The sequence below is a fragment of the Muntiacus reevesi genome, chromosome 12, assembly GCF_963930625.1.
Source record: "Muntiacus reevesi chromosome 12, mMunRee1.1, whole genome shotgun sequence".
In the NCBI taxonomy this organism is placed as follows: domain Eukaryota; kingdom Metazoa; phylum Chordata; class Mammalia; order Artiodactyla; family Cervidae; genus Muntiacus; species Muntiacus reevesi.
In genome coordinates, this window is record NC_089260.1 from 75,283,833 (window position 1) to 75,311,541 (window position 27,709).

A 27,709-nucleotide genomic window follows, 5' to 3' on the forward strand; every position below is an offset into this window, starting at 1 on the left:
CACGCTCTCGGGAGCAACTACAGGACAGTGGGCTTCTCAACAGCTGTGCCCAGATTCCTCCTCAGCACCTGGCTCCCTCGATGGTACCACTGCCTCCTCCAGGCCTCAGACTGGGGACTGCAGCACTCCGCCTGGGCAGGGCCGCCCTCTGAGGCCTGGGAGCGGCTGCAGACCTCCTCACCATCCTTGGCAGCTGGCCAGCTTCACTGCTGATGGGCCTGCCCCACTCTCGGACCCCTGGGGATGGCACCAGTATTGCAGTTGTCCTCTGGGGGAGTGGGCCCAGGTCCCATCCTAGCTCCAGGGAGGGTGTGAACCGAGACCTGCTTAGCAGGACCCCACCTACCCCTGTGACCAAGGCGATTGGTTCAGGGGTGAGTGTGTGGGCTAAGCTGGGCCCATGAAAGCTAAGCTGGACTGAGCCCAGGGTGCGGTCTATTCTGTGGCTGCTGGGCCCCCGCCCTTCTCTTCGGGAGAATCTGCCCAGAGAGAAGCCAAGACCCGACGGTGGAAGGGGAGGGTCGATGCTGCTGGAGCATCTTGGTACAGCTGGGTCTGAGCAGAAGGCCCCCGCCCCCCAGTGAGATGACAGACACCCTTGCTCTCTGGGGGAGAGCCTTGCGTGAGACAGACAGAATCCCTGCTCCCCAGAGCTTCCATTATACGGGGCACAGATGACAGCTGTAGATGGGAGAACGTAACAGTGGGGAGCAGGCCTGCTGCTGTACAGTAGGTGGCTGGGAGCCACAGGAGGTGAGGCTGTCGGGAAGAATATCCTAGGAAGAGGGCACAGCAAGTGCAAAGGCCCTGAGGCAGGAGCGTGGGGCCTGAGGAAGGGTAGGAAGATGCTGGGGCTTGACCAGAGGGTGCATGTGGAGGGTAGGGGTGTGTGGCAGGAAATGAGGTTCTGGAGGTGATGGGGAGTCAGATGCAGGGCTACTGGACCACTGGAAGGATTCAGCCCTTCTCGGAGTTAAAAGAAGGGGAAGAGGATGGGAGGGTTCCAAGCACAGGTGAGGCCTGATCTGACTTGGGGTGGAGGGCAGCAATGGGGGGCAGGGGAGGAACAGGTGGAGGCTGGCCCCATGGGGGCAGGGGAGGGAAGCTGATGGATGGAGGTGGTTCATCAGGGCTTTCTCCTAACCCTCCTATTTCAGGGAGGAGAATGTTTTATTAGCTTATTAGGGAAGATTCATGCATTTTGCATGGTTGATTTGAATAAAAAAGAACTTTATGTATATTCGAATTCAGAAGCAATATGAGAGAAGTGACTTTTTTTTTCAGTGATGTGCCTTGAGGAGAGCTGTTCAGACTGACAAATCGTGTGAAGCACATCGTAATACAAACAGATGAAAAGAGTCGCCCCAGCGGCTTTTAAAGACTCGCTTCATGAATTTCTCAAGATGTGCCCTAGTGCAGGGGGCCGGCCAGGCGGCCAGCCAGTGCTACCACCCGAGTGAGGGGTGGGGCGCGGACCCTCCCACATGAGTCCTGTCCATGCTGGTCAAGGGTGCAGGCTTGGGGGAGGCTGACAACTGCCCACGACATCAGAGTCAAAAGGTGTCGGGGTCAAGCACTCTGCGCAACAGGACCTGGTGGGCATTTGCCTGCAGGGCCAAGTGGTCGCTGGGCAGACACCCCTGCCATTCTACGGGGTCTAGGTCAGCAACGCACAGACACTCTGTGTGGCTCGGGGGAAGCCTCTGGCCCGCTCTGAGCCTCAGTTTCCTCATCCGTCAAAGGGAAAGACAACATTCGTCTCTCAGAATCCCTGCAGGGACCACATTTGGGTAAGACATGGTGTGCAGTGCGGGCCCCTGGAGTCCTCGTGGGTCAGCTGTCACCGGGCGTCTTGGCTGCCAGGCATCCACAGTCACAATGAAGCGGGGTGCCCACCTGCCCTCCTGGTTGACTGCTGGAGGCAACTGTGTTTGGAATCACACCTATTGGAGATCCAACTGTGTCCCCAGAAACCAGCAAAGTCCTGACACTGGGTACCTGAGAACACAACCTCATTTGGGTCTTTGCAGATGGAATCAAGTTACGATGAGGTCAGCAGCAGGGTGGCCCTCGTTCACCAGGACAGACGTCCTCATAAGAAGAGAGCAGTTGAGACAGAGAGGCACACAGTGAAGACGGAGGCAGAGATGGGAGGGGGCGTCTACAAGCCAGGAGCACTCAGGAGGCGGGAAGGAGCCTCCCTGCAGGTTTCAGAGGAGCGCGGCTCTGCCAACCTAAGATCCGGAGCGCCAGCCCCTGGCACTGCGCGAGAATACCTGCCTGCGGCTCTAGGCTGCCCGGCTGTGGAGCTCTGTCCCTCAGCCCTGGGGAGCCCGCACACCGCCTCTCCGGGGCCTGGCCTTACCTCTGGGGGCCGAGCAGGGCTGTCTCCTGGGCCTCCGCTCCGGGCTGGGGCTCCTGGGTCAGGTTCAGCTCCAGCAGGTAGTGCATCTGGGTGAGGAGGGCCAGCAGGAGCTCGGGAAAGGCCTCCTGCACGGCCTGCTGGAACTCGGGGGCGAACTGCAGCTCGTGCAGAGTGTTCATGGCCTGCGGGGGCGGCGGGGGATGCTGAGGGGGCCTGGGGGCTGGGCCTGCATGCCAGCCTTCCCACAGAACCCTCGGCCGACCCCGCCTTCCTGTGTCTGCCCGCTGTCTCCGGGACCACAGCCCGCCTGAGACGTACCTCCTGGGGGCGCGGCCCGCCCTCTGGACCCTGCATGCTCCCTGCCCGCCTCCTCCCATTGCCGGCCCTGTAGTGGGTCCTCTGGCCCACCATCCCTGTCCGCTCTGCCCTCCGCCCTCAGTCACTGCCTCGGGTCTGGCCCCTCCGCCCCGTGGGCTGTGCTCCCTGCAATGCCCCCAACACAGGCCCTGGCACATGGCAGGTGCCCATGAGTGAATGCTGGAGGGGACACATGGTCCTGGAAGGGGAGCTACCAGACAGCAGCCCTGGGGCCTCCCACACCTGGAGAGGGGCCTTGGGTCCAGAATGTTCTCAAGGTGGGGAGGACGACAAGAGGAGGTCGGGACCCAGGAAGGCGGCCCTGCTGACCCCATGCTGAGTCTGGTTTCCGACAGGGAGGGTCCGGGTCTAGGGGTGTCGAGGGGCCGGGCTGATGGAGGGCTGGTAAGGAGACAGGGTGGGCTTCCCCGGGCACTGAGTTTGGCCGTCACACCCCTCGGCTGGGGGCAGCAGCTTGTTTAGGAGACTCTGCCCACTGCTCAGCGGGCTGGGGGGTGTGAGTGGGTGCTTAGCCCTGGATCAGAAAGGGTTGGGGCACAGCTGCGGCCCCGTCAGCGTCCAGCCCAGGTGAGGCACGCTAGGAAACGAGCCCCCTGCTCTCGTGGCTGTGCAAGTAGGGTCTAGGCTTGTGCGGGAAGCTGGGGGTGGTGAATGGGTATGGACTCCTACAGGAGGGTGGGAGCCTTTGGAAGCAGCCTCTAAGATTCCTCCAGAACCCAACTATGGGGGCAGGGGTTCACTAATCTCTCCATGCCCTTCCTCGCGCCTGCACCTGACTGGAGGGGTCCAGGGCCCTCGGTCAGGAAGTGGGGAGCTGGGCCTGGACCCGGGGCCTGTATGGTCGCTCCCAGCTGGGCCACCTCAGAGGCCCCCTCGTCCAGGCCAGGCTGAGTGTGGGGCTCCCCCTCCCCAGGGCCTGGCACACGCAGTGGGTGCCTCACACCCATGTGTGACTGAATGCACTCGAGCAGGCAGCTGGGCCGGCGCATGGGGTGGTGCGGGCAGAGACTCACGGCCAGGGAGTGCAGGTAGGCCTTCTTCCTGGGCTGGGGGCCGCCGCTGGCCCTGCTGGGCAGGGGCCGCTTCAGCAGGCAGCCCAGCAGCACGGCCAGCACCCGGTGGCTCAGGAAGTGCTCGGCACCCAGGGCCCTCCACAACCGGAAGCTGTGGCTGCAGGCGAAGGGTGGCCGTGAGGGCGGTGCTGAGACTCTGGCCAGCCCAGCCTGGGTCACAGCAGCACCACTGTGCCCGGGGCCTCAGGTGCCTGCAGCAGGGTGCCGAGCCGGACCCTGGCAGGGTGGGTGGGGGAGGTGGGGGAGGGGCGCGGGGCCGGGGCCAGGGCTGCAGTGTGTGCGGCCCGTGGCCGGCAGCAGAGGTGGGGCTGGCTGCCCTGGCCCGTGTTCTGGGGTCTCCCCTCTTTCAGGCCCCTCTCATCCCAATGGCCGACTCTGTCACCCTCCATGGCGCCCAAGTACAGTCAGAACAAGTCTAGCTGGTACCCAGAGCTGTCACCCTCTGACCCCTGCCCTTTGACCTCCAGCACCTGGCTGCCTTCCCTCCTCTCCTGCTTCTGGGCCTCCTCACAGGGCCTGTTCCTGCTCAGCCTTTAGGGCCTGCCATACAGTGGCTGTTTCCTTCTAGGCCTGGGTTTGCTGGGGACCACCAGCTCCCTGGGGCCTGACCTGGGCCAACTTAGGGGCCGTCGCTGGTGTGTGTAGGGCTTTGCAGAGACCTCGTGCCGATTTTGCACATGAGGAAACCGAGGACTAGAGACAAGGCGTACCCTGATCAGGGCCCTGCCTCATAACCAGAGGTCAGGCGTGTCTAGTCCCATGGCCTTTCCGCCTGGTCTGGGGGTGTGACCATCAGGGAAGGAGTGTAAGTGGAGATGAGGCCTGAGGTCAGCCCTGCAATCCCCGAACTAAGAGGTCAGGGGACAGGAGGAAGCAGCCAGGAGGCTGAGCAGTAGCAGCCGGGGAGGTGTAGTGAGGGTCAGGCAAGTGTGGGTCTGAAAGCCACATTAAGGAATCATTTCCAGCCCAGAAATAAGCCCACACAGACGTGCTCAACTAATTTACGACAAAGGAGCCAAGAACATACAATGGGGAAAGGACAGTCTCTTCAACAAATGGTGTTGGGGAAACTGGGCAGCCTCATGCAAATTAATAAAACTGGACCTCTATCTTACCCCAAATACAAAAATGAAGTCTAAATGATTAAAGACTTGAATGTAAGGCCTGAAACTGTAACTCCTAGAAGTAAACATAGGCGGTAAGCTCCTTGACATCAGTCTTGGCAATCAGTCTTTGGATCTGACACCAGAAGCAGAGGGAACAAAAGCAAGAATCAACAAGCGAGGCTGCATCAGACTGAAACGCCTCTGCACGACAATGGAAGCCATCTAGATGAAAGGCAACACAGTGAATGGGAAAAATATTTGCAAATCATACTTATGAAAAGGGGTTTTAATATCCAAACATATGAAAACACACACAACTCAATATCAAAAATAAACAAAAGCTCCCCAGACCGTCCAATTAAAACATGGGCAGAGGATTTGAACAGACACTTTTCCAAAGAAAGTCTACAGACGGCCAACAGGTCCATGAAAATATGCTCTGCGTCTCTCATCATCAAAGAGATGGGAGTCAAAACCACAGTAAACTGTCAGCTCACACCTGTTATCAAAACGACAGGGGATAGTGAGTGCTGGCCAGGATGTGGAGAAAATAGAACCCTCGTGCTCTATTGGTGGAAATGTAAATTGGTACAGCCATTATGGAAAATAGTATGAAGATTCATCAAAACACTAAAAATCGGACCACCACATGGTCTCACTTATGGGACTTTATATGAAGAATATGAAAACACTAATTTGAAAAGATATGTGAGCCCCCATGTTCATAGCAGCATTATTTATAATTGCCAAGATACGGAAAAGACATAATTGCCCATCAATAGACACAGACATGCTGTGGTTGTTTAGTTGCTAAGTCGTGTCCAACTCTTTTGTAACCCCCTGGACTGTAGCCTGCCAATCTCTTCTGCCATGGGATTTCCCAGGCAATAATACCGGAGAGGGTTGCTATTTCCTTCTCCAGGGGATCTTTGCTGACCAGGGATCAAACCCACGTCTCCTGCATTGACAGGCAGATTCTTTACCACTGAGCCACCTGGGAAGCCCTATGTGTGTGTGTGTATGTATAAAATGAAATCTCATTCAGCCATAAGAAAGAAGGAAAGCTTGCCAATTGAGATAACATGTATCGGCCTTGAAGGTATTATGTTCAGTGAAATAAATCAGAGAGAGGAAGACAAATACCACATGATCTTGCTTATACATGGAATCTAAATGGAACCAAAATCCAGCCCAAAGAAACAAAACACAAGCTCCTCTCTACAGAGAACAGGTTGGGGGTTGCTAGAGGTGAGGAGTCGGAGGTAGGCGAAATGGGGGAAGAGGATCAAAAGGCAGAAACTTCCAGTTACGACATAAATAAGTCACAGGGATGTAATATAGTGCAGGGCGACCGTAACTGCTAACACTGTATTGCATATTTCCAACTTTTGCCATTTTACAAGCTCTCGTCACAAGGACAAAGATCTGTAACTAGGGATGACGATGACTGATGACTAGCCTTACTGCGGGGATCGTTTCACACCCCCACCCTCAACAAAAAAGAAATAAGAAAGAAAGAGTTCCTGGGGGTGAGGGTGGTTGACATGAAGACATACAAGAACCTGAAAGCTTATCAGAAAGTGACAGAAGCTAGCCTAAAAAGGCTACACAGGATGATTCCAGCTCTGTGACATTCTGGAATGGGAAAAACCATGGAGACAGTCAAAAGATCAGAGGTTGCCAGGGGTTTGGAGGGAGGGAGGGATGAACAGATAGCGCACAGGGGGCTTGGGGCCACAGAGCTGCTGTTTGATCCTATAATAGTCAATACCTGTCACTGCACCCTTGTCCCATAGAATGTACACCCCCAAGAGCGGACTGTGATGTAAACTATAGACTTGTTAATATATCAGTAGTGGTTCATCAAGTGTAATATGCCTACCATACTGAGGCAGGATGTTACCAAGAAAAGAGCCTGGCAGGAGAGGGAAGTAGATGGGAACTTTGCAACTTCTGCTTAATTTTTCTGTAAATCTAAAACAGCTCCAAAAACAGTCTATTAAAAAAAAAGTGGAAAGAGACATACAATACAATCCTAAAGAAAGAAGAACTGGTGTTACTAGATTTATGTTAGGATAGAGAATTTAGACCTAAAAATCTACATTAGTGAAAAAAGGCCAGTGAAAAAAGTCTTCAAAGACTATATGCATCGTGATGCTCTTTATATAAATTAGAGAAACTGCAACTAAAATGTTTTAGGAATATGTTTGGATGCAAACACACTATATAAGATGAAAGGAAAAGAATGGAGACACTTGGGTGGGTGAGCAGGGGATGGAGCCAGTGAGGGTGGGCAGCCTGGTCCTTAGCTGCAGCTCATAACAGGGCCCTGGCTTTCGTCCGGACGAGGGCCTCCCAGGTGCGCATTCGATTACCGAGAAGAATCCCTGTTCTGAGTAAAGAACTAAATTAAAGAAAGCAGGCCATGCCTGGAGCCAGGGTGGGTGAGAGTGACCAAGCAAGGGTTACTCCCAGTCCAGCTCTGAGGGCCAATCCAATAAAACCAGTCGCCTAAGGGTGAACGAGGAAAAAGAAAACGAGGGAGCTAGGTGATGATTCTAAAGTTTACGGAGAAAGGCAAAGGGCCACGAGTGGCCAGGACAGCCTTGCAGGAGGAGGAGGAGGAGGAGCTTTCTGGATCGGGGAGGTGAATCGTTCTAAAGCTGTAGGAATGAGAACCTTGGGTGCTGGCCCAGCACAGACAGCAGTGCCAGGCAGAGAGCCTGAAGGCAGGGCCCGGCACATGGCCCTTAGTTGGGCAGTCGGAGGGCTGAATGAGAAAGGCAAAGTCTAGGGTGCTTTTTTGGCCCATGCCATGTGATGTGTGGGATGTTAGTTCCTCAAAGATGGGTTGAGGGCCCCCTGAACTGGGAGAGCAGTCTTAACCACTGGACCGCCAGGGAAGTCCCCACACTCTAGGACTTCTATAAGGTAACATCTGAGAATAAATGATGGACCTGGGAACTCCTCTTCATGAAAGGATCTAGTGATGGAGAGACAGGAAAGCTGCAAAGTGGAGAAGATATGTAATATAATAATCAACAGAGACCTTGTATTCAGATTATATAAAGAATTCCTAGAAATTGATAAGAAAAAGAGGGACAATCCAACAGAAAAATCTGTAGGATACTTGAACAGGCATCCCAAAGAAGATGCCCCAATGGCCAAAAATTGCATGAAAAGATGTACAACCTCATTATTTAATCAGCAAAATGAAAGTTAACATGAAAATATGATTAATACCACACACCAGATTGACTAACATTTTGATGGTTGACTAAAAGGTTGATGTTAAGTGTCAGTGAAGACATGGAGTAACAGGAACCACATACATAAAAATACTGTGGGTGTGAAAGGTTGTCTAAGCATGTCGGGAGTATTTCGCATCATGTTAGGTGAACGACATGCCTGCACAAGGAAGCTGAGTGTGGGTGTGTCTCAGGACACACGCATGTGCAGCGTCACAGCAGTGTTAGGCACAGACCCAAACTCAGACGTCCGTCCATGCTGACAAGGGGAGTTGGTGTTTACCAAGATGGGACATGATACGGCAACTCAGAGTGAGTGAACTCCCAACTATAGGTAACATAACGGGATGAATCTCAAACACAAAATGTTGGGGGGGGGTGCGGACCAGACAAAAGTGGAATATTGGAAGGGCAGAAATCACACAATTCTGCTGATACTTTTAGGACATACCACCATTATTTCACGTGCTCCTAAGAAAGGACAGCAATCCAAGATGGGAGTCTAATAAGGACCCCATCATAAAGGTTGGACCCCATGGGCTGTGTGTACCCCAAGGTAAATAGGATAATACAAGAGAAGATAAAAAGTCTGTCTGGCAGGAAGAAATAACAAGAAGACCCGGTGCTCACTCAGCCTGTGAAGGGAAGAAGGAGGGTGCGCCTGAGAATCTGAACCACAAAACCTACACAGGGCTCTGAATTCACACCACTAGCGTGGGCCCCCCAAAAACCCTCCAGCAGGAACTTCAAAATTTGCACTGGTCTCTGGCTGAGAGTGCACCCAGGTGACTGAGAACCCCTCCACCCCTGCCAGCCCAGGTAAAGGCGGCATCAGTGTAAAATGTGCTCCCACTGCATAGATGTTGATGTATGAAAAATGTGCTTCTTAGCACTGAGAAAACCCGATATAAATTCCAGTATGGGTAAAACTGATCTATAGACCTGAGCAGCTGAGGACAACGGTGGCTGCCGGGGTCCCCTCATCTCTCAAAATGTCCTTGAGAAACAATCCAGCAAGAAGAAGAGGAAAGCTACACCACGCCACAGTGTGCCTTGAGGGACACCGCAAGCAGGCGAGAGCTACGCCAGCCCAGCCTGCAGTGTCTCGTTCTCTCACCCACCCCTGCTCCTCCACAAAGCTCTGCAGCAGATAAAGGCAGGCTGGAGAAACCCTGGAGAGGAGAGGGGACGGGAGCTGCTAACAGGGCTCGGAGCTGATCTAAATCATCTTCAGGGAGACGAGGTCCATCTTAAGCCTGAGAATATCAAACAACAAAAAGGAGAGCAAGTAAATCAGAGCATGGATCCCAGGAAAGGGACCGAAAAGGACACTCATCTGGAGGGCAGCCTTCAAGACACACAGCTTTGGGGAGGAAAGAAAGGGCAGAAAAGAAAGACGCACCCTTTGAAATTGGTTAGTGAAAGGTAAAGGTGTGAAATAGGAAAAATTCAAGGACCTGCACGAGAAGAAGGGCAGCCCCGAGAGTGGAGGATACACAGCCCTCTCACCTGCCACCAAAACTAAAAGTCTGCTAAGTTATCTGGCCTTTGCTATGCTGACAGAAGAGGGTGCCATTGAATTTGAAATCCTACAAAACACTCCAATAGTGTTGTATATAAACAGGAGAAAAATTAATAGATTCACAGAGTTATTGCAACCCTTCCCTTGAAAACAGAAAACACAGATCCAATAAGAAAATTCCTCCCCTGATAAATAATCATGATGCAGAAAAAAGTGTAAGAAAACACCTCTCCTGCAGGTAAATATACTCAAGCAAGCATTTAAAGACATGAAAAATCACCTTGAATTATAAATTCAAAAAGGACCAAGAAACAGCCTCTAGTAAGAAAGGGAAAAAAAGAGTTGACTGAACTCAGAAGTGAAAAAAAATCATACGGTGCTCAAGAGAGATACGCCTCAAGTGAAAATTCAGGAAGGAACATTGAGGAAGAGTAGAGAGACCACCAAGGCAATAAAGATGAATTTAAGAGAAGCACTAAGGGTCACAGAGAAAGTAGTAGAAATGGAAGACAGGTGAAGAAAGAGCAGCATTTGAATCTCTGGAGTTTCTGAAAAAGGGAAAAAGCAATGGGACAGAACCAATATTTAAACTTATAACCAAGAGAGAAGAGGGCGAGGGACACCAAGGTACAAACTTTCAGTTACAAAATAAGTAAGTCATGGGGAGGAGATGTGCAGCGTGGGGAATTCAGTTAGTGATAATGCAATGCCTGTGTGCGGACAGCGTTTGGAAATGTATAGAAACAGAATCACCATGTGCATCAGGAACTAGCACGGTGTTGCAGGTCAGGTATACTTCCAAACAAACAAACTCATAGAAAGACAGACCAGATTTGTGGCTGCCAGAGGCGAGGGGTGGGGATGGGGGAATCAGATGAAGGTGGTCAAAAGGACTTCCAGTTATAAGATAAGAAGACTAGGGGTGCAACATACAACATGATTAATTAACACCGCTGCATGTCATGTGTGGAAGTTACGGAGAAAGGAAATCTAAGAGTTCTCATCACAAAGAAACATAATTTTTCTATTTCTTTTATTTTGTATCTATACGAGATGATGAATGTTCACTAAATTATTGTGGTAATCATTTCATGATATATGTAAGTCAAATCATTATCCTGTATACCTTAAACTTATCCAGTGCTGTATGTCCAACTATATCTCAATAAACTGGACGAGAATAATTACAACCTAGAGAACTTTCTAGAAACGTTAGAGACTTAAATCTATATACTCAAAAGACTTATCAGGTACCTGGGAAAATGCACACAGGATGGTCTAATCTAGACATTTTTTAGTAAAATTGTTGAATTTCAAAGATAAAGAAAACAATTCCCAAAGTCTCCAGGCCAAAAGATAACTTACAAAAACAACAAAACAAAACAACTGTCATGAGGCTTTTCAAAAACAGAGCAAAGCAACCGCTGAGCAGCACTTTAAAAAATTAGAGACTCGCGAGCAGTCCAGTGGTTAAGACCCCACGCTCCCAACGCAGGGCGCTTGGGTTCAGTCCTTGGTTGGGGAACTAGGATCCCGGATTCTGCATGGTGTGGCCAAAAAACTTAATAAAAGAAAGTGTGAACCAAGGATTTTATATTCAATCAAGCCACCTTTCAAGTAAACAACTTTCAACATAAAATAAGCTAGGGCATTCTGAATCCAGGAGCCTTCTTGAGGAAACTCAGAGCATCAACTTTGTCAAGCTACGGGATGGCCTAAAATCTTTGGCAAAGGGACTTAGGGTGAGCGTGTGTACTCACTAAAAATCAACGTGGGAGGAGTGCAAATTTTGACAAAGAACTGTGCAAATGAAAACACAGATGGACAGGGATGAATAATCTCCTGGCTGTTACACGGGCACGGGTGGGAGTTTAAGGATATCAGTAAAAATGGGTAAACCAGATGCTAAAGAGTTAAATAAGAAAACAAGGGACTAAGGACACTAAAATAGGTTAGGAGTACAAAGGTAACAATTAGAATAAAAATACAACTCTAAATAAAATAAATAAAAAAAACAGCCAAAGATCAAAGAATACACATCTCAGAAAAACATGTAGCAAATAAAACACATGCAATTACAAAATATTATGACAGAACTGAGATTTGACACATCAATAAATGTCATAGCAATAAATGTGAATGGACTTAACTCATCTATTAAAATCAAAAGATTTTCAATTTGATCACAGGTCAAGACCGAACTACGTGCTGTATATATGATGACACCTAAAACAAATGGATTCTGAAAGGTTAAATGAAAGCACAGACAAATGAATACTGGGCAAATGGGGAAAAATGGGAAAGTGGGGGATGTGATTCTGATAACAAAATGGAATTCAAGTCCTTCAAGCATTAACTGTGACAAGGCAGGGCACTTTTTAATGCTGAAATTCACGATCCATGAAGAAGATATAACACTTATGAATATGTATACACCAAATAACATGACAACCTTATGAAGTATTAATAAAAACCACAGGAGATGGAAGGATACATAGATAGAAACATATTAATAATAGGAAACTTTAACACACCACTCTCAGTACAGATCAAAAAGACACAAGGAGGTAGAAGACCTAAACAACAGAATCAATAAAGTAAATCTTTATAGCAAGTCCTACACCTGATAACAGGAAAAAAAAAAAAAAAAAAAGAAACACCCTTTCAAGTGCCCATAGAATAGTCACAAAAATTGTTTAAAAGATAAGTAAATTACATAAACCAGAAATATTTGATGACATTCTCTGATCACAATGCAATAAAACTAGACATTGATAATAGAAACAAAAAGTCCCTTCCATATGAAAATTAGAAATCTTCCTGGAAACAGGTCCTGGGTTCTGGGAGCTTGTGAGAGCTCTCTTCTGGTGGCTTACGGTTTTTCAGGGGAATGGAAGCAAGGCCGGTGGCCGAGTGTGAGGCGGGGACAGAGGTGTTGAGGACGGAGGAGAGGGGAGGGTGGGGAAATGTGGTTTCTGGGCCGCGCTGAGGGCTCCGTGGTGGTGTGTGGCTGGGGATTTAGAGGGTGGCTCTTTCCTGCACTTGGCTGCACAGGTGCAGGTGTGGAGTAGATGGAGCCAGTTGAGTTTTGCAAGCTGAGTGTGACAAAGGGGCCAAGGGGCTTGGGGTGTGTGCAGGGAGCTACTCTGACATCAGAAGGCAGGTTCTATGCTGGCAAGGAGGCAGGCGAGGACAGGGGAGGGGCCGTGAGGAGGTGAGCAAGATGGTGAATGTGGAGGTCCCGGAGGGCAGAGGCTCACTGGTCGGGGGTGGGTACCAGACGGAGTGAGGCGGCAGGGGGTCAGGGTAGGGGACAGATGCTGGAAACCGAAGGTGACTGAGCCGAGTCTATGACTGTGGGAGGGGGCGGCTGAGGGAGATGGGAGAGGAGGTCCAGGTGTTGAGGCATCAGGGAGAGCAAAAGATGCTGGCATCCCCAAGATCAAGGCATCGGGAGTGAGCGAGAGGGTGTCGGCGACCAGGAGCTACAACCTCAAGGTTCCGGGAGTGACCCAGGGCGGGTGCGTGGTGGCTGGGAAAGCAGATGATATAGACTGAAGACCTGGGATTCAGAACTGGGATTTTAGAGATAAAGTACTGTCTCCAGGCTCAGGGGCCTGGGGACTGCAGTGCCACTGGGGGGCGGGGGGAGGGGGAGGGTCCCTGAGGAGCAGGAAGGATGGGGGGTTTGGTGTTGGCAGGGGTCTTGCCGGGAGCACCCAGGATCCCGGGCCCCTCTCCACCAGGTGACGGGTGGTGGTGACTGGGCGGGGTGTTTTATGGGGTCACCGAGAGAAGGGATGGTGTGTGGTGCCTCCCCAGGGCTGGCCCCGGGAGGTGCACAGTAAATGAACAGGCAAGTGCTCCCTCTGGACTCCCAGCCCTGTGGCTGTTAGTGGGGAAGCAGGAGGGCAGAGCAGGGTGCCCTCTGCCTGGGGGAGGATGGACGGTGGACAGTGGGCAGGGAGGGAAGGAGGGCTGGGCACCTGTCCAGGGTGATGGAGAAGTCCAGGAAGGCGGTCACCAGCTCGGAGGTGTGGTTCCGGGCCAGAAGGGTGACGGCCTGCAGGGCATTTTCCGTGGCTTTGGGGATGCGGACGGAGCAGAGCTGCAGGTGGATGGCCTGGCCCAGGGTGGTGACCTGTGCAGGGAGGAAGAGCACGGGGAGAGGGCTGGTCTGGGCGGGGGCCAGGCCCCGCCCCGGGGAACCTGAATGGGGAGGGAGGAGCTGCCCCAGTGGGCGTGGAGCCCCTTCAGGTAGCTGCTCTCCTGAGGGGGAAGCGCAGCCCTGCCCTGGGGGCTCTAAGAGGGAGGTCTGATGGGGAGGCTCTTCTTTGCCCTGGACACGAGTCAGAAGGGGACCCTCAGGCTGACAGGGGGACAAGCAACATCTGCACAGAATCTGGGGTCGTCCAAGCCTGTCTAAACATTGCCCAGTCGCTGAAGGCTCAGACACACCCAGGGGCTAGAGCCTCTAGCCCCTGTCTCGGGGGGACAGGGTGTCTGCTTTATGTTCAGATGACATCGTGTCCTGATCATCACTTTGGTACCTGCTGCTCTGATGTCTGGCAGGCCCCTCCCCTTCCACTTTCGGGTCTCATTATTTATCCATTCATGCCTGGTTCCAAGAGCACCCCCCTGAGGCATCAGTCATCCTCTATCTGGCGGTCCCCCCAGGGGCCTGCACTGCCCCTCCTCATCAGTCTGGAGTCAGATTCAGAGCTCCTGGAGGGTCTGGGCTGCGCCTTCCTCCCCCCACTCCCATCCCATCCCCGCTCCATCAGCCCATGTCTGCCCCAGACCCAGCGAACCCTGGGACGCCTGGGTGGGCCATTCTGTCCTGCATTCACTCACTCACTGGAACCCATCAGAGGGGGGGTCTGGGTCTCCCCCTCAGGCCCAAGCGTGGGGACGCCGCCTGGGCCCCGAGGCCCTAACCCCTGGGTGCCGATGCTGAGCCCGCCCCCCTGCCCCCTGCCCCATCCTGGTGGGCCCTCCACGGAGGCCCCACCGCACTCACAGTCTCCAGCTTGGCCCCGTGCTCCTGGATGGCAGTGAGCAGCATGTTGGCGGCTGCCTGCACGCGGAAGGGGCTGGTGGAGCCCAGGCCGTCAACGGCCGTCCAGATGAGGTCGGTCAGCTCTGCCATCGTGAGATGCTTCATGATATCCTGTAGCGGTGGGAGGGAGGGCCGTCACCATGGTCCACGGCACTGGGCACCCACCTGCTTGGCTGCGCTTGTACCCTGACTCAACGCTCCAGGTTCCCCAAGTCTCTAAGCACCGCCAGACGCCCGAGCCCCACACCTCTGGGGTCCCAAGTGCTCCCATATTGCAGTGTGCTCTCCTGCACGTCTCTCTGAGCCAGCCACAGCCCAGGGGCAACTGATAACCAAAGGAAGACGGAACGCTGGTGGTGGAGTCATACTTGGGAAGGCTGACCGAACATGCTAATGCTTGCGAAGATGGTCAGATGGTAAACGTTCCTGGGCATGTCAGGCTATTTGTTGAGATGTCTGAAAGTGTTAGGGTGTTTGCATGTACATCAGATATAAAAATATATGAATGTTAGAATATTTATTATTAACAGAATCTTACTGTTCTAAAATTTTGATAAAATGTTTGTGAGAATGTTAGTTTACCAGTTGTTGATTAGGAGGGGAGGATAATTTTAATGGCATATTTGTTCAGTTCAGTTCAGTCCCTCAGTAGTGTCTGACTCTTTGTGACCTCATGGACTGCATTACGCCAGGCTTCCCTGTCCATCACCAACTCCCAGAGCTTGCTTAAATTCATGTCCATTGAGTCGGTGATACCATCCAAATATCTCATCCTCTGTCATCTGCTTCTTCTCCTGCCCTCAATCTTTCCCAGCATCAGGGTCTTTTCTAGTGAGTCAGTTTTTCACATCACGTGGTCAAAGTCTTGAAGCTTCAGCATCAGTCCTTCCAATGAATATTCAGGACTGATTTCCTTTAGGATTGATTGGTTTGATCTTTTTGCTGTTCAAGGGACTCTCAAAGTCTTCTTCACAGTTCAAAAGCATTAATTGTTCAGCCCTCAGCTTTCTTTATAGACCAACTCTCACATCCATACAGGACTACTGGAAAAACCATAGTTTTGACTATATGGAACTTTGTCAGTAAAGTAATGTCTCTGCTTTTTAATATGCTGTTTAGGTTTGTCATAGCTTTTCTTCCAAGGAGCAAGCATCTTTTAATTTCATGACTGCAATCACCATCTGCAGTGACTTTGGAGCCCAAGAAAATAAAGTCTGTCACTATTTCCATTGTTTCCCCATCTATTTGCCATGAAGTGATGGGACTGGATGCCATGATCTTCATTTTTTGAATGTTGAACTTTAAGCCAACTTTTTCACTCTCCTCTTTCACTTTCATCAAGAGGCTCTTTAGTTCCTCTTCACTTTCTGCCATAAGGGTGGTGTCATCTGCATATCATTATTGATATTTCTCCCTGCAATCTTGATTCCAGATTATGCTTCATCCAGTCTGGTATTTCACATGATGTACTCTGCATATAAGTTAAATAAGAAAGGTGACAATATATAGCCTTGACGGACTCCTTTCCCAATTTGGAACCAGTCTGTTGTTCCACGTCCAGTTCTAACCGTAGCTTCTTGACCTGCATACTGGCATATTTGTAGCTAAAAGTAACTTTTTGTGTTAGAATATTAGACTACTATATAAATCTGGTTATATCATTTATTTTAAGATTGCATTTAAAATTGTTTGCTAAAATGGTAAGTTTTGGTTACAGTTCTAGTGTTAGAGTGTTTTTGAAGAAATTCAATCTGGAACGATGGTTAGACTCTCAGAATCCCAGAATACTACAATCTCAGGTTTGCTAAGTACTTGTGAGTATCTTATTTTAGTCCAGGGTGTGAAAAAATGTGAGCTGGAGATGGCAGTAATGGTGGTTCTGTGGTTATGGTGGTGATGGTGGTGGTGTCAGTCATGGTGGTGGTGATGGTAATGCTGTTGGTGGTGCTGTTAGTGATGGTGGTGATGGTAGTGGTGGTCGTTGGTGATGGTGGTGGTGGTGGTGGTGGTGATGCTGATGGTGGTGGTGATGATGGTGGTGCTGTTAGTGATGGTGGTGATGCTGATGGTGGTGGTGATGATGGTGGTGGTGGTGGTGATGTCGATGATGGTGGTGGTGATGGTGGTGGTGGTGATGATGGTGGTGGTGGTGATGATGGTGGTGGTGATGGTGGTGGTGGTGATGATGGTGGTGCTGGTGATGATGGTAGTGGTAATGATGGTGATGCTGATGGTGGTGGTGGTGATGCTGACGGTGGTGATGATGGTGGTGCTGGTGATGATGGTGGTGCTGGTGATGATGGTAGTGGTAATGATGGTGATGCTGATGGTGGTGGTGGTGATGGTGGTGATGATGGTGCTGTTGGTGGTGGTGGTAGTGACAGAAATGCTGTTGGTGGAGGTGGTGGTGAAGGTGGAGATGGCTCATGGTAGTCATGAGGCTATAGTGTTTACAAGACCACATGGGGAATGCAGGACAGACTTGGGATAAGAACCCAGGTCTGTTCTCCACCCCAAACCTTCTGAAAACCATCATCCCTTGATCAGCAGACCCTCCCATCCTCTCCCCCACCTGTGCTCTGTCCATCACTGCTTCCTGAGCTGAGTGCCCTGTCGCTGTGTGCCAGGGACCATGCCGAGTGGGGCAGACTGCTCTTCCCAGGTCCTGGCCCCTCTGTTCCGAGTCACTCCGTCCATCTGAGAGCCCCAGAGCTCCAGGACCCCTTAACTCCTGGGCCCCTCTGAGCTGGCCCCAGGGAACCCTCCCTCCAGCCCTGTCTCTGCCCCTAGTCCAGGTCCTCAGGTGTGAACAGAAGCCCTGCCTGGCTTCCCCATCCTGGCCCCGGACGCCTGATGTACTGGCTCCAGGGCTCTGGTTTTCCCTGCTGAGCTTCTCCTGGCTGGCCTCAGCGGGCTGACAGCCACTGCAGCCGCAGGGAGCACAGCTCTGGAGTCAGGCAGGGTCGCATTCAAAGCCTCCTGGGCACCTACTAGCCTGGCACTGCCACTTTATCGTTTGCTTCAACCCGACTCCACTGAATGGGTGTTTCCTGAAGCCTGGTTCTACCACCAGAGCCTGTGCTGGGTCCAGGTGGGACTCCACTTCTGGCCTGGAGGTCTAATAGGGAGACTGACAGACACACCCCATACAGGGGTCTTCATTAGTCATGGGCTCAGCAGCAAGAGGGGCCACCAAAGTGGAGACACCATGAACTGACCACTCCGAACGTGAGGCTCCAGGAAACGGCCAGTCCAGCCAACACCAGCATCCAGCCCACACCCGGGGTCCCAGCCTCGCTCATCTTCAGAAAAGACACAGTTCGCAGAGATACGGACGGTCACAGAGACTTGGGATCTCACTGAGATGATGAAAGGGAGCCAGGGAGCTGCTGGACACCCCAAGCCACTGACTAAGGAGGGCCTGGCTGCGGGAGGGCAGACGACAGCGGCAGAGGGGAGACACAGTATGCCTTCAGAGGAGGAGGGTTTGGCTCTCAGAGGATGGGGAGAAACCTCGGGGAAGTGGGGAAGTTGAGGCTGTATCTGCAGAGGGTCACCGAGAAGGACACTGTTTGGAGCCTCAGAGGACGCCCACCTCGGGAGCTAGCCAGCCAGCGCCGTCTATTAGGAATTCCTGGCGGCTAGAACTTCGTTGGCATCACTCTGCCCATTTCACGAGGAAGAATGAGGCTCAGACAGAAGGAGCTTGTTCAAGACTGCACAGCCGTGAGAGATGGAGCTGGGACTCAAGCCTGCGCTGCTGACCCCAGCGTCTATCTCCAGCCCCTCCTCCCCCAACTCCTCCTTCCCAGGGGACATGGTCCTCCAAAGCTCTAGTTAATCACCAGAGATGCAGGCGAGATCCTGGCCTCCATTTTAATACTCACACCCTGGCCTCAGTGGGAGCCCTGGCAGAGGGGTAGCGGTGGGGGTCAGAGCAGAGCATGGCCACATCCCCCCACCCAGATCTGCCTAGGATTCTAAAGGCTTTGACCTTGGCTTGGGGGCTGCCGGGCTGCAAGACGTGGTCCTTCGAGAGTGCCACCTCCTGGGGGCTGGGGGGAGCAGCCTCCTGGTCCCCGCCGCTCCAGAGCTCGGCTTCTTCCTTATTGGCCTGGGGAGGCTCCTGGGGGGCTGGTGCTTGCTCCTGCGAAGCTTTTCCTCCTGGTCAGGGGCAGGATGGGGCAGGGGTGAGGGTGGGCAAAGGCAGGCTTGGGGTCTAGGGCAGGACCTGCAGTGGGTGGGGTGGGGTCCTCTGAAGTCAGGGTCGTGCCTGGGTCTGGGGAGTCAGTGAGTCTGCAGGTCGGGACAAAGCCATGACTGTGTTGATGGCTGAGGTTAGAGGCTGGGTCTGGGGGCGGTCTGGGGGGAGTTGGGTTCAGGAGTGCTGGTGTGGGTTGGGCTGAGGCTGCGGCTGCGTGGGATTGGGTCCTCCGTGGGGACCCTCAGAGGCTCACCTCTCTGGTGCATGAGGAGCTTGTAGAGATAGGCCATCCCTTTCAGGCTGGAGTACTGGGTAGTTTTATCTGGGTCCTGGCACAGAATCCACAGCATGCCCACCAGCTGCCCAATTCGTTTGAAGTCCTCTTTGGGCTGTAGTGAGAGTGCAGAGAACCATTTACACAGATCCTAGCAGCCACGCACTCACCCCAGCACGGCTGGCATCAGAAAGGATCCTGTCAAACTCTATGCAGGGCCAGGATTCAGGTCTGGACAAAATATTTCTGTTTAGTTGCTCGGTTGTGTCCGACTCTTTTGCGACCCCATGGACTGGAGCCTGCCAGGCTCTTCTGTCCCTGGGATTTCCCAGGCAAGAATACTGAAGTGAGTTGCCATTTCCTTCTCCAGGGAGTCTTTCTGACCCAGGGATCGAACCTGTGTCTTCTGCATTGGCAGGCAGGTTCTTTACCACTGAGCCACCGGGAAAGCCCCCCAGACAAAATGTTAGGGGTTGCCAGAAAAGCTTAGGACACAAGAGAAAACTATCTTAATGTAATATTTATCAAAATAAAAATGAATACTAAAAAAATCTGTCATGAAAAATTTTAAATAAAGACAGGATCTGAGCCTGCACGTCCATGACCTTGCCTCACTCACCTACCCTAATCCCAGCCCTGGTTCCAATAAAGCTTTATTCACAACAACAGGTGGCCAGGCCAAGGGCCACAGTTTGCTGATTTGATTGCTTAAGACATCCCATTAGAATATTTACCTTGCTTGCAGAGTGTTTAAGCGCCTCCACAAGTGTTGTGCCCTAGCGAGTGCCTGAGTTGTCTCTCCCAGACCCAATCCTATGTTGCAGAAGTTGATTTTGAGTAAACGGAAGACCCGTTGAGCCCCTGTAGAGGGGTCCTCCTCACCAAAGGAATGCTGGAGGGGTCTGAACACTGAAAACTTGCCTTTGGCAGAATGTGCCTGTTTCCCAGCTGCCCGCCTGCCTGTCCGCCTTCATTAGAAAGGCACGCCCGCCGGGCACCAGGCCGAGGAAGTAATTTCCTCATCTCCCTGTGAGTCTCCCTGAGGAATCGATGCTGATTTTGGCTGATGAATGCAGAACCACTCACTCCCTGAACACGTGCTGATATTCACTCAACCCAAGGGCGTTAGTGACAGGTGGTGGTTAAGCTGTGATCCGTGAAACAACAGAGACGGTGATGGACGAGGGCAGAGGGACAGTGGCTGCCCCGCACAGAGCTGCCTGCCCTAGTCTGGAGCAGGGCGGCACTCTCAGTCTCCCATCTGACGCCCCCTGTGTCCCTCCGAGGAGGACTCCTTTCCTCCCGTTTCCCTGAGAGACAGGCTCAGGGTGACCAACCTGCCTGAGGCTTCAAGCTGTGCTGGCAAAAGCCCAGCGTCCTGGGTCAGGCGTCAGGGAGCCTGGGTTCAGCCTTTAGCTGGGAGGCCTTCACCCGGGATGCCCCGAACCCCCAACCCCAGCTGTTTCCTTGTGTGTGAGGAGGGGGAGTGCCTGGCCAGGCCACAGGGGAAGCAGGGATCCTGCCTGTCCTGGGGGCAGGGACATATGCACCTTGGCAGGCTCGGGGAGAAGGGCGGCTTGGCGGTTGTGGGCCTGGGGCTGGAAGAGACGGTACTCACGTCCAGGTAGAGGTTGTGGCTCAGGAATTGGAGGAGGGCCATGCAGCTGTGGACAGCCCGCTGCCGCTCATGTGCCTTCTCCGACGCCAGCCAGACGTACAGGTGCTGCAGGTGGTGGGGGCAGGGAGGGGCGCGGTTGCCTGGGACCCCAGCTCCAGACAGGGCCCGCCCTCAGCCCAGACCACAGCCTAAGCCACACCCACGGCTCAGGACGCTCCCAGTCCTAGCCCTGCGCTATCCACCACTCGCCCTATCCAGCCTTCTTGTCTCTTTTCACTGCCTAATCCCTCTGCTCCAGGCCGCCACTGCGACCCAAGAGGAGGTGTTACTTTTTTCTTGTAGCTGACACGCCCCTCCTGCTGAAAGTCTTTTGCGGCGCCAGGTTCTTAACCTGTTTCTCTGCAATGTAATTCTTTCCAGAACAATGCTTTTCTGTGCACACCGTAAAGGCACAGAGTTACAAAGAAATTCAAACGCATACTGAGACAGGTTGAACACTTCTTAAGCCGCATTTGAGTCTCTTTGTTACGGGGATGGACGATTCTGACGCTGCGTGAGGATGAAGTGCTGGGAGAGTCTGTGACTTGGTTGTGTCCTGTGACAACATTTTCTTCTGGCTGGGCTCACACACCCCACCCCGCCTTCCATCTGTGCACCCCAGGTCGGCAGTCCCTGCTGCAGCGGCTCCCCTCAGCTCCACTGGGCCCCAAGCCTGAGATGGCCTGGCCCCTGCTGACCTAACCTCACTCTGACCCACGGCCCCCACCTCTGTGCCCACCCCAGGCTCCAGCCATGCAGACCCGCCCTCCCTTCCGGCCCAGTGTGCTCGCTGGGGTTGCTCAGCTTTGCTCCTGAGTGCCCTCCTCTGCAGAGGCCTGCTGGCCCCGACCTCCTGCCCTCCCAGCAGAGGCAGCCTCCCCTGTCTGGGCCTCTGCTGACTCTGTTGGCTGCTCTCCCTCCTATCAGGGAAGGACGCTGGAGGGCGGTGACAGAGTGGGGGTGGTAGGCTTGGGAGATGCCCTCGAACCCGGGAACCTGCTGCAGCGGTGGTTCTCTCAGTGGGAAGGAGGGCAGGTCCCTCCAGGGCAGGGCCACAGCCTCTTTCCTCACCAACTCACTTTGCTGTGGCCTTCATGGCCCACTTGCCACCAGGCTGTGCTCACTGCACCTGCCCGCCCCACTTGTCCTAAACCGTGGTGATCCCTAGAGATGGACAGCCCTCGTCTAGACCAGTCCCATGCCTGGCTCAGGCCCTGAGTCCTCTGCCCCCTGTCCCCTTCCCCACACTGCCCCACGCCCTCACCGACAGCAGGAAGTGCAGCTCCTTGGCTGTGGGGTTCTGCGTGATGAAGTTCTGCAGCATCTGCTCCAGGGCCCCTGCGGTCTCCTTGTAGAGGGTCTGTGTGGGGCGTGGAGCAGGTCAGCGGGCAGCTGAGCCCCAGGGCCAGAGGGATGGTTGAGACCTCCTGGGGGGCCTGTGTGCATCAGCCTCTCGCTGCCCACTTCCTGCACACTCCCCAGGATGGGCTGCACACCAGCGAGCTCACATCATGCCCAGGAAGGGCCCCCCAGGACCCCCACTGGGCAGCCGTGGAGCATGGGTGGTCTGGGGTGGTCTGGGGCCTGTCCCAGGGCACAGGATTTTCAGTGGCTGGGAAGATTCACAAACGTGTAACCCGCACAAGACCTGGCCTGGAAGGCTCTCGTGTCTACTTGAACGCTTTGCCATTGCCATCTTGAAATTCTCAAAAAAGGTTTAAACAAAGGCCCCCGTTTTCATTTTGCACTGGTCCTGCAAACACAGGAGACCCCCAGTCTTGGCTGCTTGGCGAGTCAGGCTTGCCCAGGGAGGGAAGGGCCACAGGGAGTATCCACTGGAGGAGAGCCCTGGGGCGCTGGCTGTAAGCTCCCTGGGGCCACTTCAGCTCTCTGAGCCTGCCTTTGCCACCTGAGAACTGGGCTGGAGCCAGGCCCCTGTCAGGGTGGACGTGGACACAGGGTGAGAACACACAGGAAACCCAGCCCAGCGACTGGCTCCCGGCTGCACTCCCCGAGGGTCCGGCCGTGGGGTCCTCACCTGGTCACTGGGGCACCCTGCACTCCCGCAGGGTTGGAGCCTAGGCAGACGCCCCCCTTCTGGGGAGCCGCTGCAGTGGTGTCGCCCTGGGTCCAGGGGCCCCTCACTCTCACCTCCACCCAAGCTGCCTATCTGCAGGCTCCATCCTGGACTCAGCTTGTGGAGGTGGCCTGAAGAGCCCGGCCCAGAGGCAAGGGGCGGAGATCAGCCCTGACTCTCCCTCCCGACACCTCCGCTTCTCTGAGCTGGTTCCCTCACTCTCCGGACGGGTCGCTGCTGGGAAGCTGAGCTGGCGCAGACGCGGGGTGGGCCTGGCGCCCGGCAGGCGCTCGGTTGGCTGCGTGCCCTTTGCAGCGGGCGGGGCGCCGGGCGGGGGCGGGGCCGCCTGAGGCTGCACGCGCCCCCCGGTGGCGGCTGCCCGCAATGGCCGGCATCTCCCCGCAGTGCGGCTTCCCTTGTACAGAACTTGAGTGGGCAGCCGGCCAGGGGCGTGGAGCGCACACCAGAGCTCCTTCCTGCAGCAGCGGCGTGGGTGACGCTGAGCTGCACGCTCTCAGTGCCGGCAAGAGGCAGGGAGGCCGCCCATTCTATGAACAGAGCGCTGCTCTGCCCCACACGTGGGACACCCAGGGTCTCCTTTCAGCTTCAGTCCTAAGGGCCACTAGCTCTTGGATCATCACCCCCTTTTTACAGGTGGGCTCAGAACAGTTGAAAGAAACAGCCCCAGCCCTGGCCTTCGGTGGGAGGCGGGTGCCTCAGGGGCCCCCTCCCAATCCCAGAGCAGTGCGCAGGACTGGACATTCTTCCCCGGGGCCCCCCCTCCGGAAGGGGTGAAGGTGCCAGGCTCGCACCTGTATGTTGGGCGGCTCCATAAAGAGGCAGGTGTGTTTCTCCAGGACCTCCAGCGGCGGCAGGGATATCACGCTGCGGAGGCTGATGGACAGAAGCCGAGATCTTTTCTCCAAGTCCAGCGGTGGCCTCAGCTTACTGTGGGGAAAAAGGCGGGGACGGTGGCGGCCTCTGTAAGAGGGCCACCCGCCTCCCATGGTGGCCTGCGCTGGCTCAGGTCCTTAGCCCTGCCCAGGAGGGCCTTGACGCCTGATGTCTCCCACCTCGCTGTCCTGAGGGGCGCCAAGCCTGAGCTGTGAGTCTGAGGGTGGATGCTGAGCAAGGCACCGTGTGGGCCCGGGAGCCTACCAGAGACTGGAGATGATGTTAAGGGTCTGCCGGCGCGTCGTGGTGCACAGCCTGTCCTGCGGCTCTTTCTTCATCAGAAGCTGCAAGTCCCGGGGGAAGGCTGAGTCTCTCCGCATACCTGGGCCTGTCCCACTTCTGACACCAAGTCTCCTTCCTGCCTAAAGGCCTGGGTGCCCAGCACCTCTCTAACCTGCAGGATTCTGCTTCTGCTCTGGATCCTCACAGGGGGCCTCTGTGATCTGAACCCCCCTGCCCCCACCCGCCGTCCCCCTGCCACCTTAGACAATTAGAGCATAGACTTTAGAATCAGATGGGTCATGCCTGAATCCTAGCTACCCACACATGAGCTCGCGTGACCTTGGGCACACCTCCAAACTACTCTGAGCTTCGTGTATTCACAGGTAACATGATGCCGTTGCCCTTGTGTTAGGTGGGAAGCAAGGCATGCAAAGCAGTATGTCTGGGTTACAGGAGGGGCTCAGAAAATGAGAACGGTTATTTTTGTTTTTGTTACTGCATAATTACTTATCACTTGTGTGTCTCCTGTGTTTCCTCCACTATCCCACAGGTTCTGCAAGGCCCAAACCCCTAGTAACTAGTGGTGCAAGCTAGGTCAGTATTGACAGAATGGATGGTGCTTGCTTTCCCGGGTCTCAGCCACATCAGCTGTGTGGTGGATGTCCTTGGCCAGCTCAGGGTCACTGTAGGGAGCGAGTCAAGTGAGGGCCATGGATGTGCTTCCAGGTGTGAAAGCCTGTGAGGGGCTTGTCTATGCTCTAGAAGTCCAGCTGGCCCATCTCTTCCACTGGTGCCTCTCGTGGGTGCTGCTGTTTGAGGGAAGTGCCTGGTCCATCCCTGGGGAGCCCTTCCCCTGCCCCAGGACCTTGCACTCACCATTAGACACTTGAGGAGCTCGGACACCTGCGAGAATTCGTAGCTTTGGGCGCCCTCGTTGCGGCTGATGGCCCCTACCAGCATGAGTATGGCCGTGACGAAGCTCTGCTTCAGGGTCTCGTCCTGGGGTCAGACAGCGGAGCAAGGGGATGGGTCGGGGAGTGGGAGCACCGGAGGGGAGGGAGAGCAGGAGGGCTACTGTCCCGCATGGCAGCAGGGGTCTCCGGCTGGGGCTGCATAGGCCCCAGGATGGGAGGACCCCTGTGATTTTCTTTACCAGTGTGAATAGCTGATGATGCTTAAGCATCAGGAGGTGCCTGTAAGAAGCCTGGTGTCCAGAGTCTTGTGATATGTGGCTACCCCAGGCCCAAGGATCAAGTGTGCAGTGGCCTCAAGGGGCTGCCTGGCCCCTCACTGTTCCCAGGGTGCAGGGTCAGGGGACTGTCATCACGGGGCATCCAGTTCTTCTGAGTGAGAACCCAGGGCTTGCTTTCAGGGGGAAGGCAGAGGGCCGGGGTCCTATGAAAATCCATGAAGCATTAGGTGGGAAGGATGAGGAGGAGGCCAGGCCAGTTGGGGTGGGGTGGGGAGGTGGGCTCCGGGGCCTTGGGACGTCTAATCCTGACCCTGCTCTGGTGGGTTCCAGGGTCCTGGGAGGTCTAGAGTCCTGCCCCCGCTCTGGTGGGCTCCCGTGCCCTGGGGGGGGTCTAGTCCTGCCCCTGCTCTGGTGGGCTCTGGGAGGGGCCGGGAGTCATACCCAGTGGCTGTAATGGAAAAAGAACACCATTCGGGATAGGATGTTGTCCACCCACGGGAGGATGTGGGCCTTGGCCTTGTCCGCCATCTGGCCGTAGGCGAGGAGGATGGTGCTGCTGGCCCACTTCCACCGCAGGTCCTCCGAGTTCTGCGCACAGTGGGGTGGGGGCGGGGTGGGTCAGGTGCATGGGGCCCTGCTGAGCCTTCCCCTGGGGTGTGGTGATGGGAGGTACCCCAGGCCCTAGCAGGGTCCTAGAGGCAGGGCAGACCTCAGTTTATCTCACAAGGAAAATGGGGAGATGGGGCTGTCTCCCTAGGGTGGAGGGCTGGGTCTCGTGGGGTCACTTGGAGGTGTACCCGGGGGTTCTTGTCTCTGCGAGAACGGGCTGGAGTCTAAGCCCCTCACCCTTCTGGCCTTGGGGTGGCCTGGCCCCCGTCTGTCCCACCTCAGGCTCTGGGAGCCTAGGAGGGGCGTGTCTGGACCTAGAGAGACAGTCATGGGGCACCTGGCGCGTTGGCTCCAGGCGAGACCCAGAGAGTGCGGCCCTCGATGTCCCCTGAGGACACGATGATCCTGCAGCCCGTCAGTGACCAGACCCTCTCTGGGGGTCTGAGCCTCGGGTCCCAGCTGCTGCTCTACCAGCTGCCGGGTGCGGCACTGCGAGGAGGCCGGACCTCAGCCGTGGTCCTGGTTCTCACTCACCCCCCTCTGTCCTATCCCGGCTCTCCTCCTGGGGTCACTGCCACTGCTTCCCCCTCGGGAGCTCCCCAGGGCTGGCCTTGGGCCCTGGTCTCCTGCTTTGGACGAGGCCCAGGATCAAAGAGCCACCAACCACCACGCGGCAGGAAGGCAGCCACGCGGGAGCTGTCCCTGGAGCCCCTGCTGTGTTGGTCTCACAGCTGGGCTCCCTGCAGCCCGGTGGGAAAGAGGGAACACCATCGAGGAGGGGTAAATTGTGGCGCGGGGGCCACGCGCGCTGTTGCAGAGGTGGGCCAGAGGCTGGGGGCGCGGCCCACAGCCTTTCCCTGTAATCGGCCCCAGGAGCCCCCACCCCACAGAGGCCAAGCATCCCTGTCTGCAGCCCAGGCCTCCGGCCGCTGGAGAGCCAGCACCTTGCAGGAGAAGCTGTTGAGGCTCCACTTGATGGCCGTGCTGCGGCCAAACTGCCTCAGGACGGCCCATACGTGGTCCAGGTGGCGGGCGGCAGCCAGCCCCACGGTGAGCGCCATGCCCTGTGGGGGCAGGGGCCGGGGTCACTGATGTGGGCGGGGGCTTGTCCGAGGGCACAGGGCACCTGCCTCCCACTAGCCTGGGCGGACACACACGTCTGAGCCCAGCCTCGTGGGGGCGTCTCTTTATGGGGGCTGGAGGCGAGGGTGGGGTGGGGGGAGGTGACACTGTGGAGCCCTGCTACCGCTGCCTCCCCATCCCCAGGTCTCAGCAGCCCCGCGCCAGAGCAGGGAAGGAGGGTCCAGGAGACAAGGAAGAGGACACAGCTGTGATGGGCTTGGAGTGGGACCAGGGTCACGGCTCAGTATGTGACCAGGGTCAGGGGTCGGAGTGTGACCGGGGTCAGGACCCAGAGTGTGACTGGGGTCAGGCTCATCCCGTGGGCAGGGTCAGGCCGTTGGCATTGAGTGGCCTTGCAGCCTTACCTCCCTCTGCTTGGACCACTGGTGGGACGTCTCCAGCAGGGTTTTCAGGTGTGTCCTGACCGTGGTGCCGTTTTCTGAGGCCTGGAGCATCAGCCCATAATAGATGAACAGGAAGGCCTGGGGAAGGGTTCAGCTTCCTGTCTTGAGCCTGAACCACCTCCCTGCACCCCTGTCCACCGGGTGGTCTGCCACTTCCCCTGCAGGCCCTCTCGCCCCTCTGCTTTGTGACCAGCAATCCCTGGCCTGGTGGTGAAGCGTCAAGGGTGTGGCTGCAAGTCCTGC

The 27,709-nt window shown here is 54.9% G+C and overlaps 1 protein-coding gene across 1 annotated transcript in view; it reads right to left on the minus strand.

The window, feature by feature from the left end:
• The window catches only part of LOC136144752 (maestro heat-like repeat family member 5), a 56,789-nt gene that overhangs the window by 8,902 nt on the left and 20,178 nt on the right, over window positions 1–27,709 (minus strand). The window contains exons 8-23 of the mRNA XM_065902605.1: window positions 27,428–27,544; window positions 26,885–27,004; window positions 25,773–25,919; window positions 25,016–25,138; window positions 24,122–24,201; window positions 23,776–23,911; window positions 23,183–23,315; window positions 22,925–23,094; window positions 22,151–22,246; window positions 20,848–20,952; window positions 19,195–19,344; window positions 18,746–18,898; window positions 14,713–14,862; window positions 13,679–13,833; window positions 3,757–3,913; window positions 2,364–2,547 (exon numbers count right to left, since the gene is read on the minus strand). Coding sequence (XP_065758677.1) covers window positions 2,364–2,547; window positions 3,757–3,913; window positions 13,679–13,833; window positions 14,713–14,862; window positions 18,746–18,898; window positions 19,195–19,344; window positions 20,848–20,952; window positions 22,151–22,246; window positions 22,925–23,094; window positions 23,183–23,315; window positions 23,776–23,911; window positions 24,122–24,201; window positions 25,016–25,138; window positions 25,773–25,919; window positions 26,885–27,004; window positions 27,428–27,544 — 2,176 coding nt within the window. The remainder of the gene's footprint in view (window positions 1–2,363; window positions 2,548–3,756; window positions 3,914–13,678; window positions 13,834–14,712; window positions 14,863–18,745; window positions 18,899–19,194; window positions 19,345–20,847; window positions 20,953–22,150; window positions 22,247–22,924; window positions 23,095–23,182; window positions 23,316–23,775; window positions 23,912–24,121; window positions 24,202–25,015; window positions 25,139–25,772; window positions 25,920–26,884; window positions 27,005–27,427; window positions 27,545–27,709) is intronic.